At 41.9% G+C, this 15156-nt stretch overlaps 1 protein-coding gene across 1 annotated transcript in view; it reads right to left on the bottom strand.

Moving 5' to 3' along the window:
- Positions 1 to 1900: 1900 nt before the first annotated feature.
- The window catches only part of TRIM35 (tripartite motif containing 35), a 37592-nt gene continuing 24336 nt past the window's right edge, over positions 1901 to 15156 (bottom strand). Inside the window, exons 4-6 of the mRNA XM_051976380.1 lie at positions 14348 to 14370; positions 12261 to 12379; positions 1901 to 3785 (exon numbers count right to left, since the gene is read on the bottom strand). Of these exons, the coding sequence (XP_051832340.1) occupies positions 3214 to 3785; positions 12261 to 12379; positions 14348 to 14370 (714 nt within the window). The 3' untranslated portion in view covers positions 1901 to 3213. The remainder of the gene's footprint in view (positions 3786 to 12260; positions 12380 to 14347; positions 14371 to 15156) is intronic.

Genomic DNA, 15156 nt, shown 5'->3' on the forward strand with positions numbered 1-15156 from the left:
CAGGCCTCCAAACCCTATTTCATCCATAAAACATCTGAAATATAGGACTATACTGATAGTATAAAAGCAATGATGTCAAACTCACATAAAATCAGGAGCTATTGATTCATACAGAAGGATCTCTGTGGATAACATATTGACATAGTTTTATAATATAATATTATCTATGTTTTTATTATTTTTGTATTTATTCTGTTAAATATTTAACAATTACTTATTTAAATTGGTTCTTGAAGCATTTAGGAAAGATTGTGGGCTCTGTACTAGGTACTTGTACCTAGATTTCTGTTTTTTTGTTTTTTTTTTAAACATAATTGTTTAAATGTGTTGCAGCAAAATGTTTATAACAGCCCTTTTTGTAGTAGCAAGGAACTAGAAATTGAGAGGATGCCCATCAATTGGGGAACGGCTGAATAAGTAAAATGAGTAGAACCAAGAAAACATTGTACACAACAAGAAGATGATTATGCAATGATCAATTCCAATGTATGTGGCTCTTTTTAACATTGAGGTGATTCCGGCCAGTTCCAATAGACTTGTGATGGAGAGAGCCATCTGCATCCAGAAAGAAGACTATCAGGATTGAATGAAGATCACAACATAATATTTTCACCATTTTTGTTGTTGTTTGCCTGCTTTTTGTATTTCTCATTTTTTCCCTTTTGATCAGATTTTTCTTGTGCAATCATGATAATTGCGGAAATATGTATAGAAGAATTGCATATGTTTAATATATATTGGATTATCTATTGTCTAGGGGAGAGGGTAGAGGAAAGGGAGGAAGAAAAATTTGGAACACAAGGTTTTGCAAGGATGAATGTTGGGGGTGTCAGGTGGGGGGCCGGGCTTCAGCAGTCCTAAGGAGGATTGCCCAAAACCTGAACTGTGAGGGACATTTAGTGGTCCTCATCCTTCCCCCCAAAGGAAGAGTCCGAGGGCCACGCAGACACCTTGCCTTAACTACCTGCGTCCAGACAGAAGCTGCACCTGGCAGAGAACGCAGAGCCCGAGGAGGCACCCACAGCCTAAGGGGAGTCTTCCGCGGGGCCCTATCAAACTTGCTCTCTGCCTCAGTTTCCCCAGGATGGCTGAAGGGAGCAACTGGCCTCTCTCAGATCGAAGGGTATGAGGAAGGAGCTTCAGCCCCTTCAAGACCTTGACTCTGTGACCTGGCGGTGGGCCTTGGAGATGTGACCCCCCAGGCCTTCGGATCCCAAATACCCAGAGCTATGACCCTGGCTTGGGACTTGAAGCCTCCTGACCTCATGTGACCCTGACTTCTGACCCAGGTTGTGACCCACCAGGTCGAATGACCTCACATGACCCCAAGCTCTGAACAACAAGCTGTGCCCGCAGGCCCTCCGATTTCAAATGACCCTGGCCTCTGACCCCGGCTGTGATATCTCCAGGGTCGCCTCTCCCCTCATATGTTCGCATATGAATGTTTGCATATATTTTGAAAATAAAAAGCTATTCTTTAACAAAAATAAAAAATATGTCGCAGCTTGCTTATAACTACCATGTGTCTCCCCATTACTCTATAACTGCACATCAACTTCAATTTTTCTGAGACTGTAGTTATTCCATGATTCACAACTATACATCTGGGAAATTACTGAAAGGAAAAACAAAGCATTAGATCAGGTTTCCCTAGATTTTGTTATTAAGTCATATCTGATTCTTTGTAAACCTACTTGGGGTTTTCTTGGCAAAAAAACTGTACTGGTTTATCATTTCCTTCTCCAGTTCATTTTACAGATGAGGAAATTGAGGCAAACATGTCTAAGTGACTTACTTGCCCAGAGTCACATTGCTAGGAAGTGTAAGGTCCCATCTCAAAGTCAGGAAAATGATTCTACCTTAGATAGTCATCCCAAATTCCAAAGTGACAAGCAGCATGGGTAATTAAATGTCCAAAATTTATTTTCATTATGTCATAGGTCCAAACTATGATATAGTAATTTTATTTTTACATGCAGCTTGTACACCTTATGGTACCTTGGGGTGCTTTAATCAATGTGTACAAAATACCTATACCCATTTTAGAGAATTAAAAACATGATTAGAGATTTGTGTAGGTTTTATCCCATAACTGGTGGTTATTTCTATGATTTGTCTGATACTGAGCCTATGGTGAATAACACCCTACAGTCAGGATGTCATTCTGATACAGACACGGGTGATGTTTCCATCATTCTCTTTATGACACAGTTTTGGGCAATGTGTTATGCTGTAAATTGGGCCCTGCTCATTGATGAGCTAAGATTATGAGCAAGGAGAAAGTGGCAATTTTCTTTAGGTACTGGGGAAGGGCGGATGAGAAGGAATAGTCCAATTAGGTCAACCGACAGCCAACCAGAATGCGAGAGAACTCATGATGAAAAGTGCTACTCACCTCCTGACAGAGGTGATGGATTTAAGAGTGAAAACAAACCTATTTTTGGCACACGGCCACTGTGGGAATTTGCGTTGCTTGATTGTGCATGTTTTTAACAAGCATTTTACTTTTCTTAGGGGAAGGGAAAAGGAGGAAAGGGAGAGGAGGCAAATCTTTGTGGAAATAAACTTTAATTTAAGAAAAAAAAAGAAGGGCCAGAGAAGAAGAGCATGGAAGGCCATTTAAGGTGAGCCAGGTAAAACACGCCTGCTGAGTCAGCAGCAGCGGAGCATAGATCAGGCACTTGGGCTTCTTGTAGCTTAGCTGCTCTCTGCTCTGTATCCTCTCAGTCAGTCACTTAGGCAATGGAGCTTTGCTAAGTGACTATGCTAAGTCTAACATCACTATGGGAAGCCCCTGAGAACGAGGGAGAGAAACCAGGCTGTTTAAAGAGGGGGAAACTGACCTAGGTCAGAAAAATGGAGCATTTAAGTTTTGGTACCCATCAGCCTTGGTGTGGGCCCTGATGTGGCTATCGCACTTGCAGCCTGAGTGAGAGGAAGACTTAGTCTCTGAAAAATAAAATAAAATAAAAATGAAGGAACAAAAGACCAGGAGAGGGGCATTCACTTTCCCAAGGTCATTCAAATAGTTAAGTGGTGGAGCTGGGATTTGAACACAGGCCCTGTGACATTCCCCTACACCACATTGGGGAGAAGAGGGGGCAGGTATGGAGAGATAGAGAAGGAACAGGAATTCCAGGGAAAGGGCAATGGGAAGAACGGGAAGGAGGGCCATTGAGTCAGGGAAGAAGGTTAACTCCAAAGTGCCTGGCTTTAGAACTCTTCCTTGACCTGAATATGGAGTGGACAGAGGCGCAGGGGCTCAGGGGGAGTGTCTGCCCGGGTACCCCCGATATAGAAATAGGGCCGCACCTCCCCAAAGCGACCATGGAAGGTGTAGAGGTGGGACTGGCGTTCAGCATCATAAAAAGAGAGCTCACCCTCCTCACATTCTAGTTCTACCCGTAGGCGCTGAGGCAGCGCCAGAGCCAGGGGCGAAGCAGAAGGGTCGGACGCCACGCAGTGGTCCCCATCCACTCCCCGGGTGCGGCTGATGTACCAGAAGCCTGAGCGGGCATCGTGGTAACAGCTGTGCGAGCGCCCGTCCCCACCAGCCTCGGGACGAGTCCGAGCCACGCCCACCCGCCAGTTAAGCAGCCCGCCCAGATCCACCTCCCAGGTGTGCGAGCCGTGGGAGAAGGCGCGGGAGCCCAGCAAGCAGGGCGAGGACGAGAAGCGCTCGGGGTTCTCCACTTGCACCCGGTAGCCGTGGTTGGTGACCCTGGTGAGGTCATCGGAGACGGAGAGCCAGCCGGCGGCTGTGTTGGGGTCAAAGCTGAAGGGCACTAGGAGAGAAGAAGAAAAGAGATTCAGCACCAATTCCTCGCCACCCCACTCCTCTCGGTCCCCTCGGTCCCTTCTGGTGGTTCCCCCCACACTGTGATTTCACAGGCATTGGGGACTCCTGACGAGGAGTGGAGACTGGAGCCCTCTTTATAACTGAGAGAGTTGCCTGGACAGTGAGAACTGAAGCAGCCCCACAGCTAATGTGAGATGGGTTGGAACCGGCGCCTTCTTGGCTCTGAAGCAAGCCGTACAACTATTACCACGCGGGCTCTCCTGGATTTCTCGGAAGTGGGAAATACCTGGTCAGCCCCCTTTGCATTATAGAATCAACCATTGCAACAATTAGTATTGTCCCTATCCTAAGAGGCTCTGCAACAGTTTTTGACCCAGGATCTACAGACTTGGTTTTTAAAATATTTTTTGAAAATATATTTGAATAACTATTTCAGCATAATTGGCTTTCCTGTGTAATCCTGTGTATTTTATTTTATGCATTTAAGTTCATTATTTTGAAAAGGGATCCATAGGCTTTATTGGACTGCCAGGGGGTCCATGATACAATAGAAGTTAGGAATCCTGGCTCCAGGGGAACTGGACCTGCCTCACGATTCTTGCAGTCAGTGGAGGAGAGTTAAAATGTTGCCTTCACAAGTTATGGTCCTGATTACTGAGGAACACCGTCAGATCGTTCAATGTGGTGTGATACAAGGTCCAGGCTCTAGAGGAGTCACTGAACTCTAAGATGCCCGAGAGCCCCTGAGGTATCAGTGGCCATTTCTGGGGGTATACAGCCAATGGAAAGAAAGTCAAGGTCTTGAAGCAACTAGGTCAGTTTGGGGACTCAGAAAGATTTCATTCTATTGCCAGGAGGTCCTGATATGTCAAACCTGTGGGAGGAAGGTCAGAAAGCATTAGTTGTTGTTTAGTTCAGGGCTTCTTACACTTTTTCCATTTGTGATCCCTTTTCACCTGAGAAATTTTTATGGGATCCCAGGTATATAAGTATACAAATCAAACATTTACTAATAATACATCATAATTTTATGACCTCCACATTCAGTGATATGGTGCCCCAAACCATAGTTTAAGAAGCTTTGATTTAATCAATCAGTTCTCTCTGACTCTGTATGGGATCATTTGGGTTGTTACCTTGGCAGATACTGGAGTGGTTTGCCATTTCCTTCTTCAGCTCATTTTACAGATAAGGAAACTGAGACAACAAGGTTAAATGACTAGCTCAGGTTGATACAGATAGTATGTTTCTGAAGGCTGGATTTTAGCTCACGTCCTCTTTACAGCAGGTTAATGAGTCATCCAATGAACCACCTAGCTGCCCCTTTGAAGGGATATCATTTAATTTTATCCATCTTTCTACTCTCTTAGAACCTCTGAAAACTCATGGGTAGGGAACCTGATCTTTTGGAACTGTAACATGAAGTTACCAAAAATGACTTTGGGATGCTAAGGTAGCATAATACAATGAAACTGAATTTGGATTAGGACTTGAAGCCTCTGGGTTCAAATCCTGACTTTGCTAGTATCTGCTAATACTTACATCATTTTGGGAAAGCCATTTTACTTCTCCAGGCCTCAGTTTCCTTAGCTATAAAACAAGACTGGACTAAACAGCCTAGAATTAGAATGTACTTTTCTATGATTATATCTATGATTCCTGGAATATTCTCCACCTCAAATCTGCTTTATGAAAGCAGCCTCAAAGGTCTGAAAATAGGCTCCAACTTCAAGGCTGTCACTAAAGACATGCCATAGCCCACCTTCCCCCAATGGTGTAGGCCAGTGGTTCTCAAAGTATGGTCTACAGAATCCTGGGGATCTCTGAAACCCTTTTAGAGGGTCTACAAATTCAAAGATTGTTTTTATTTCCAGTATGGTAAATGTCTATAAATATAATTCAGATAAACAAAAACGCTTTGGAGAGCTCTTCAATAATTTTCAATAGTATAAAGATACTGAAAACAAAAGTTTGAGATCCACTGGTGTAGACAATCTGGCTAATGGATGAGTATTTCTTGGGCTAAAGCAATAGGGCATATAATAGCCTGGTCTTGGGGAGAGAGATTCCATTGAGATCACTGAAGATCCTGCATTAAGATTAAGGAAAGAACTTTGGCAGGTAAAGTTTGCAGGAAGCTAAAGATCAGGTACAAGTGACTTGGATGATACAAGGGAGCTTAGGTTTAATGAGGTTTGTCCTTGGCTGGGTTAATATTCTAATATCTAAATTTTTCTTGGGACACAGCTAGGTAGCTTAGTTGATAGAGTGCTGGCCTAGAGTCAGGAATACCTGAATTCAAATCCAGTCTCAGATGCCACATGACCCTGGAGAAGGGAATGGCACGCCACTCCAGTATTTTTTGCCAAGAAAATTCCACAGGCAGAGGGTCCACAGGCTCACAAAGAGCTGAAAATGACTGAACAACCACCACAAGCCCTTCTCATGTTCCTTCCTTCAGCAGATGCCTTCCCTTGAGGTAGAGTTCTGGTTGTTATAGAAACCGAAGCCCTACACAAGTTGGCTCCAACGTAGCTTTCTACACTAATTTCATATTACTTTTCATACACTCTAAGTTTCAGCCAAAACTGGAACTTGTGGGCTGTTCCCCATACATATTCCATTTCATCCACTATGCATTTGCATAATCTCTATTGCATGCCCAGAATGCTCTCCTTCACCTCCTCCTTTTGGACACTTTAGCTTATTCTAAAACTCAGCTTAAGGGTCACCTCCTTCCAAGGCCTTTGGATATCCTCCTTCATTACTTTCTTTGTCTTTACTTTGCATGTATTTGATATTTAATTTTTTTTGCTCAATAGTATTTTATTTTTCTAAATACATGTAAAGACAGTTTTCAACATTCACTTTTGCAAGATTTTATGTTCCAATTTTTTCCCCCTCCGTCCATCATCTCCCTCTCCCAAGAGGGCAAGCACTCTGATATAGGTTAAATATGTGCAATCCTTTTAAACATGGCATTTGCTTGTAGAGTACAAAGTTCCCTATCTATATTCCTATTCCCAAGGAGAATATTGAGTGTCTTGTGGATAAAGAGGATTTAATATTTATCTTTCTATCCCCAGTGCCTTGCATAGTGCTTGGAATATAGTAGGTGTGGAATACATGCTGACTAAATTCAGCTGAAGGAAACTCCACTCCCTGAGGTACACCGAATATGGAGCACATGTCAAGATTTCTGGGTCAAGGGCTAAGTGTTAGCAGTTATTATTGCCTCACTTACCGTCTGCCTACTACTGGCAAAACTGTCCTTCTGCTTCCTCCCTAACTTCTATGAGAAGCTGACTCGAGTGGGCACTGCTAGGGATTGTAGAAGACCATAGCAAAAGCTGGAAGTCATCCTTTATTATTGGTCACATCTTCTAGGACAACAGCTATATATCAAAATCACACACACACAGAGTTGGTCTTCAGAGTGAGAGATATGTGTGTGTGTGTGTATATGTATATTGATGTGTCTGGATGCATATATAGATAGAATGACGTGTGTGTATATCTGTCTTTATACACAGCACACAGTACTGAAATTCACAGAATAAGAAGAACTGGGAGGAAAAGATATATAAATAGATGGACAGATAGACAGAGAGACAGACAGATAGATGGATAGATAGAGAGACAGATAGATGGATGGATAGGTAGACAGATATTGCTCTGAAGGCCAACAAATACTATAGGGGACTCTGCCTTCTAGCCAGGAGAATTTCCCTGGAGCAAGTACCTTTTTTTACCCTAACCACACCCTGTATTCCCAAGCTTTTCCTTCTCCTTTTGTGTTATCTTCTTCTGTTAGAATATAAGTTCTGTTAGGGCAGGGACTACTTTTCTTTCACTTGTATTTTCATTCCCAGCATTCAGTGCAGTGCCTGGCACATAGTAATTGTTTGATAAATGTTGATTTCCTGTCTGCCTGTTAGAACCACTTTGTGGAGGCCAGCCCACCTTGTACTTCAGCTATTGGATGAGATGATCTATAGGTCTAACATTCTCTTATTCCACAAAGATCCCTAAAACCTTGATCATTCAAGACTAATGTATTTTTTGGGGGGAGGGGAATCCTTTGACTTTATTATTTTTTAAAACAATAACAGCTTTTATTTTTCAAAATACATGCAAAGATAGTTTTCAACACTCACCCCTGCAAATCCTTGTGGTCCAAATTTTTCCCTCTTTTCCCACCTCCCCCAGACCACAAGCAATTCAATCCATGTAATCCTGCTTTTTAAAAAAAAGTATTCAATGAGTGAATTTCAACAAAATTGGTTTTCTTTGTAATCCCCGTGTATTTTTTTATTTGATGCATTTAAAAACATGATTCTAAGAAGAGATCCATAGGCTTTACTGGATTGACTAAGAGGTCTAATACCAAAAAATGGTGATCTGAACGGAGGACCTCAGAATTTTTTTTTGAAAGGCTGCTGCTGCTGCCATCTGGTGGATAGTCTTACATCTGCATGGGCGGGCATCCTTGCTCACTCACAGATCCCAGGCTAGAGTGGGCTTTAAGTTAAGCCTTAGCTGTCCTATGTGCCAGTGGCACCCCCTTGTTAAACTTCCCCCCAGGAAGGATCTGAGCTTGGATATGTGGGATAAGCAGAGCATGGTGAAAGAGAGGAAAAACAGAGCATTCAAGGCTCAGGATGCAAGAAACTAGGATGATAATGGTTGGATGATGAGGGAAAGGAAATGGAGGGGAGGAGGTGATGGTGTAGGGCAGTGGTCCTCAAACTTTTGTTCTCAATATCTTTATCCTATTAAAATGATTGAGGATCTGTCCAAAGACTTTTTGTTTATGTGAGTTATAGTTATAGATATTGATCACATTAAAAATAAAAACCAATTATGAATTTGTAGACTCTCTGAAAGGATTTCAGAGATTCCGAGGATGCTCTGGACCAGACTTTGAGAACCACTGGGTAGGGAATAAGAGTGACAGGTACCTGTGGAGAGTAGTGTTCCAGGAGAGGTGAGTGGAATGTAGAGGGATGTTAGTGGGGTCATTGAACCAGCTGTGGGGAAAGTTAGTGGGCAATTCTCCCAGTAATGGGGGGAGGATGGATCAGGTGGGTATATGTGTACTTGTTATCTCCCCCATTAGAACGTAAGCTCCTCCAGAATAGGGATCGGCTCATTCTTTGTCTTCCCACACCCAGCACCTAGCAAGCCAACAGCAAGCTTTTATTAAGGCCTCATTATGTGCCAGGCACTGCATTAAGCTCTGGGGACAAAGAAGTAAAAGAGTTCCAGCCCTCAAGCAGCTCACAGGAGGCAACCAGCAAACAACTATGTCCATACAAATAAATCTGGGTAAAGTAAAGGTCATTTCAGAGAGGAGCATTTAGCATTGCAGGAAAAGGCTTCTTAATGAAGGTGGGGTTTTTGCAGGAACTTGGGGAGTCAGGGGAGCCAGGAAGAGATGAAGCAGGAGGGCACGTGGAAAAGCCAGTGAAAGTGCATTCAGTTGAGAGACGGAGTTTCTTGTAAGAAGAATGAGAAGGAAGCCAGCGATCTTGGACCACAGAAAAGATGGAGAAAAATAAAAGGTCAGAAGACTTGAAAGGTAGGAAGGGGTCCACTTAGGAAGGGTTTTAGAGTCAGAGAGGATTTTATATTCCATCCTGGATGCAATAAGGAGGAGGGAAAGGACATGACTGAATCTGTGCTTTAGGACAATCACTCTGGTGGCTGCATGGAGAATGTAATGGAGTGGGAAGAAATAGAGCAGAGAGACCAGCAGTTTATTACAATAGTCCAGCTATGAGATGATGAGGAGTCTGTACCAGGGTGGCGAGAGTATTTGAGCAGAGAAAGGGACATATACAAGAGATATGGCAAAGGTAGAATTTATAGGGCTTAACAACTGACGTGGGGCAGCAAGATGGTGTTATGGTTAGAGTGCTGGGCCTGGAATCAGGAAGGCTCCTCTTCCAGAGTTCAAATCCTGCCTCAGACACTTACTAACTCTGGGACTCTAGGCCAGTCACTTTACCCTGCTTGCTGCATCTGTGAAATAAGCTGGAAAAGGAAATGGCAATGTAGCATCTCTGCCAAAAAATCGTCCCAAATGGGATCACAAAGAGTTGGACATGACTGCAAATGATAGAACAACAACAAAGAAAAGATTGAATTATGAGGGGATGAGAGTGAAGATTCAAGGATGACCTAAATTGTGAGGCTGAGTGATTTGGAGGACAGTAGTACTCTTGATAGTAATAGGGATGTTTAGAACAGAGGTGCGAGAAAGAGAGGGGAATAGACAAAGATGTTTAGCTCAATTTGGGATATGTGGAATCTAAGGAACATCTACTTCAAGATGTTCAATAAACAGATAGATATGTGAATCTGGAGTTCAGCAGAGTGCTTAGAGCTGAATAAATAAGTCTGAAAGTGTTCTGCAGAGAAATAACTGAATCCACAGGATGAAATCACCAAGTGAAACAGTATAGAGGCAAAAGGGAAAAGGTCAGAGCCTTGGGGAACACTCACAGTTAGGGGACATGATCTGGAAGAAGATCCAGTAAAGGAGAATAAGAAGTAGTGCTCAGACAGGTAGGAGGAGAACCAGGAAAGAGCAGTATACGAAAACCTACAGAGAAGGGAGTATCAAGCAGAAGAAAGAGATCAGCAATATCAAGGGCTGCAGAGAGGACAAGAAGGGCGAGGAAAAGAAAAAGCCATTCACTTTGGTGACTAAGAGATCTCTGGTAACTTTGGAGAGGATAATTTCAACTGAACACAAAGGTCTGGAGCCAAACTGTAGAGTGAGGAAAAGTGTGAGGGGACAAGAAGTGGCAGCACCTGTTTTAGGTGGTCTATTCGTGGAAGTGAGCCAGAAAAGGGGAAAAGATGATATATAGAGTGATAGCTAACAGAGAGGGATGAATCAATGAAGGTTTTCTGAAGAGAGAATAGGGCAGGTTTGCAGGCAATAGGGAAGCAGGCAGAGGATTGGAAATTACATTTGTGAGATAGTGGGGATGATACATTGGAATCTAGCTGCTAGAACTTAACGGGAGAGACTTTGGCTCAATAATAGCCAAGGGGGGTTATAGCCACAAGAATGGAGGAGGGTTGTTTTGATTTAAAGGGTAGTGTTCACTCCTTTTCAATACTTAGTCTTTGTCAGAATGGAACCAACTGAAGAATAATGTGCAGGAAGAAGTATAGGTGGATTTAAAAATAGGGGCTATCTGGATGACAAATAAGAGGCAAAATGGGGATCTCCTGCTTCCAGAGAGAGCATTTAACCAGCTTTTAATCCAAAAAGTACTTGTTAATATTAGCCATTATTAATGTTAATAATATGAATATCCTTAATATTAATTCAATACAAAAAGTACTCATTATATTCAAGGTACCATACTAAGAGCTTGAGACACAAAGAGGAAAAACAAAGAATAGGTACTGCCAACCAAGCAAATAAGAACATCTCAACAGATTAAAATGTCGGACAAAATTCATTAAGATGAACCTTAGCAAGAATGTAAAGTAAGGCATTTACATCTTATTAGGATAAATTTCTTGCTACAGGCTTCTTTTAGGACCTGATATGAGGAAGAGGAGATGGGGAGAACTGCTTTCCCCTGCCTTGTCCCTTCCTTGGCGGTTCTCTATTCCAGAAACCTATATTGTTCACTGCTTCACACACACCCCTTTTTCCTCTTAGCACCTTTTAGTTGGTCATTGTCAAAGAAGATGCTTCAATATTTCGGGTAGGAGAAGACCTGGCAGAGTACCCAGGGCTCACCAGCAGCTATGTAATAAGGCTGAGCCACAGCAGCAGTGGCTGAGTCAGAACTGGGGGGAGGAACAGGATTAGAACTAGCAGTGCTCTGGGAGTCCTCATGGAAACTGCAGCTCACACAAGCAGATAGAGCAAAATCGTGTTAGGTTCAAACCAACAGATTTCATTCATGCTCAGCTCATGCCAACAATATTCAGCAGATAATGATCAAGAATCCTCTCAGCTTTCTGCGGCATAATACCCATTTCATTTCCCTTGCCTTCATAGGTCCTGTTTTCTGGATTTTCATAATAATCTGTTTTAGAGGATTTCCATTCTCCATATCTCTCCCTCCAGGAAATCTAAACAGGTGCCTCAGAATTAAAGTGTTTGTCAATCTAGCAAAGCAGAGTGGGATCAGGGTACACATTTGTGTGTCATGGTATTCACCCAGAAGCAAAACAATCCATATAAGTTGAAATCTGGAAGAAGCCTCAGGACATCTAGTCTAATTTTCTCATTTTATAGTTGAAGAAACTGAAGCTCAAAGGTAGGGAAGTAGCCTAACCAATGTAAAGCCACTAGTTAAGAGCAGAGGCAGATGTGAGAGGTAGACTTCTATTTCAATGTACTTTTCATTATGTACTTCCTCTCCCTTTTCCCCTGCCCCTGCCCCTTCCCTCCATGTCTGAGAGCCCAAAGACCCTCCCCACTCACCAGCTTCAATACTACTCAGCATCTTTTTCCAGGCACGGTACTGCAGGGAATCCAGGTACTTGCTGACATCAATAAGCATTCCTGGTTGAATGGGTTCTGGCTCAGTCGTGCAAGAATGCCTAAGTAAGGAAATAAGGGATAGATGGGACAAGGGCACTAGCGAGGGTAAAAAGAAAGGAATGAGATTCCTTCTATCTCTCTTGTTACTTGGGCTTCTCTGACACCTTTAAAGCATCAGAATCATAGAACTGGAAGGGACTTATACTCTAAATCTAAACAAAAAATCTTCCTATAATGTACATTAATCCAGATTTTTTAAAAAGACTTTTAGCGAAAGGAAGGGGACAGCTAGATGGCAGTGTCCTGAAGTAAGGAAGATTCATCTTTCTCAGCTCAGATCTAACCTTAGATACTTCCTATCTGTGTGACTGTTACTTAACCCTGTTTGCCTCAGTTTCCCCATCTGTAAAATGAGCTGGAGAAGGAAATGGCAAACCAGTATCTTTGCTAAGAAAACCCCCAAAAGGTCACCGAATCAGATTGACTGAAACTACTCAATAATAGAGAGGGGAAACTCCCCTCAGTATCCTCAGGCAGATTCTTCCTTATATCAAGCCCATTTTGTTTCTTTGCTACTTCAGCCCTAGCTTCTAGCTCTGCTTGGTTCCTGGGGACAAAATATGTCTATTTTCTCTTCAATGCAACTACCCTTCTAACACTTGAAAGTCTTCCTCCCTAAGTCTTCCTCTTTTTCAGGTTAAAAATTGCCAGTTCCTTCAACTATTCCTCATATGGCATAGACCTGAGGTCCTTTAATTTATTGATGGCCTTTTCCTGGTAGCAATTTGTTCGATTTGTCAGTATTTTGCCTAAAATGTGCTCAGGATTGAATCTTATATTCCACACATAATCTGACTAGGGCAGAGGATAAGAGAATTATCATCACCTCCTTTGCCCCATATGTTAGGCCTACTTAAATGAAGCCTAAGCCTGCATTGTCTTTTTGGTTTCCATATTGCTAACTCATATTGAGTTTATTCTGTGAAAATTTTTATGCTACAAGAAGCTCTCGGCCCTCTCTCAAATGCTTTGCTGAGAGATTACCATGGGTAGCTAAGGCAAGAGAGCTCCAGTCAGCTGAAGTGATCTGAGATGCTCAGATCCTATGTCAACATCCTTCTACTGTGATAAAAAAAATCTCTGTTTGTTAAATATTGAATGACCTCTGAGTGTCTCATTTTTTTAATACTATCAAGGTTAAGGGACTAGTCCAAGTCAGGGCCAGAACCGAATACCTGGTAAGCCAGATCATCCCCTGTTGAAATTATTTGAAAGCTTTTCCTTATATTGAACTACAATCTTATCAACCTATAACTTTTACCCATTGGTCCTAGTTATGCCCTCTGGAGTATATTTAAAAATAGAATAAATCTATTGCTACTAAATAGAAACTCTCTGCATTTAAATTCAATACCATTTAACCTAGTTATATGCTCCCTCAGGCTCTGAGAGAGAAGGGGCTTTATAGGATCAGAGATCAAAACATCATCAAATTAGAGGTCATTGTGTCCAATTCTCCAATTCTCTCATTTCAGAGATGAGGAAGCTAAAGGGCAACTAAAGGCTGGAGTGGATACAGTAGTGGGCCTGAAGACCTGAATGTTTCCTGAACAGGGTTTATTTCCTAGGGTTGTTGTGAGGATCACAAATGATTAATGTTTGTAAGTGTTTGGTATGCTGTCTGACACATAAGAGATCCTGGGTAACTAAGCAGAGTTGGCAAAGAAAGCCTGAAGTACTGATAAGATTATGATACTCTCAGAAGGCAATCAGGGAAAGGCACTGATGGTGATCAGCTCAGCCTTACAGTCCCACCCCTTGTGGAGGTCTTGGGAAACCCTGCTTTACTTACTTTTGGCAAAAGAAAGGTCATTATAAATTTGTCATATGACCAAACCCCCACATTTGATGCCTACATCAATCTCACCATTTTGTGCAAAGGCTCATCATTTGGAGTGCAACATCAATCTCATCACATAGTAGGTGCTTAATAAGTAAGTTCTTCCCTGCTACTTCTAGGAACTTACCTACGTTTACGATTCTTGTGTTTCTGAAAGAAAAAAAAGAACAGAGTAAAAATATAAACATCTAGACACAATAAAGGCCAACATGATACATGGATATGAATCTTACTGAAACCCCCCCTCCCTCAATTTCACTCAGTTTCCAAGTCTTGAGAAGTAAGGATGTCATAGATCTATTACTTGTTGTTAGCCTTTTGGTTTTTAGCTTAAACTAATCTGTTCACTCATATATGCATAGAAGGTCATGCATAAAGACTAAAATCACAGGTCATTTCAAATCAGAGGTAGAGAACTTTTTAAAATTAAAGACTAATAATTAAAAGGGAAAAAATCAAGGAGCCTAATTAAAAAGCCAGTATGAAATTGTTTGTTTTTAAAGGGAAAAATATAAAATTCAACAAACATTTATAAACACCTATGAGGTATTAAGCACTGTGGCTGCCAAGGCAAAATAAAATCACCTCTGCCCTCAAACAGTTTATATTATATTGGAAGGAAACAAAAAGCACCAAGATTAGTGAATACAAAATATACATAAACTAAATAAATAAAAAAGTTCAAATCTGGTTTCAAACATTTACTAGCCCTATGATCCTAGATCAGCCACTCAATCCTGTTTGTCTCAGTTTCCTCATCTGTAACATGGGCTGGGAAAAGAAATGGGAAATCACTCCAGTATCTTTGCCAAGAAAAACCCAAATGAGGACATGAAAAGCCCAGACATGAACTGAACAACAGCTACAACAAAATCTACAATAGTTTGGGGAGGGGAATAGAATAGAAACTAGCCACTAAGAAGAATCAGGAAAGGC

The sequence above is a fragment of the Antechinus flavipes genome, chromosome 2 (assembly GCF_016432865.1).
Source record: "Antechinus flavipes isolate AdamAnt ecotype Samford, QLD, Australia chromosome 2, AdamAnt_v2, whole genome shotgun sequence".
NCBI classification, from domain to species: domain Eukaryota; kingdom Metazoa; phylum Chordata; class Mammalia; order Dasyuromorphia; family Dasyuridae; genus Antechinus; species Antechinus flavipes.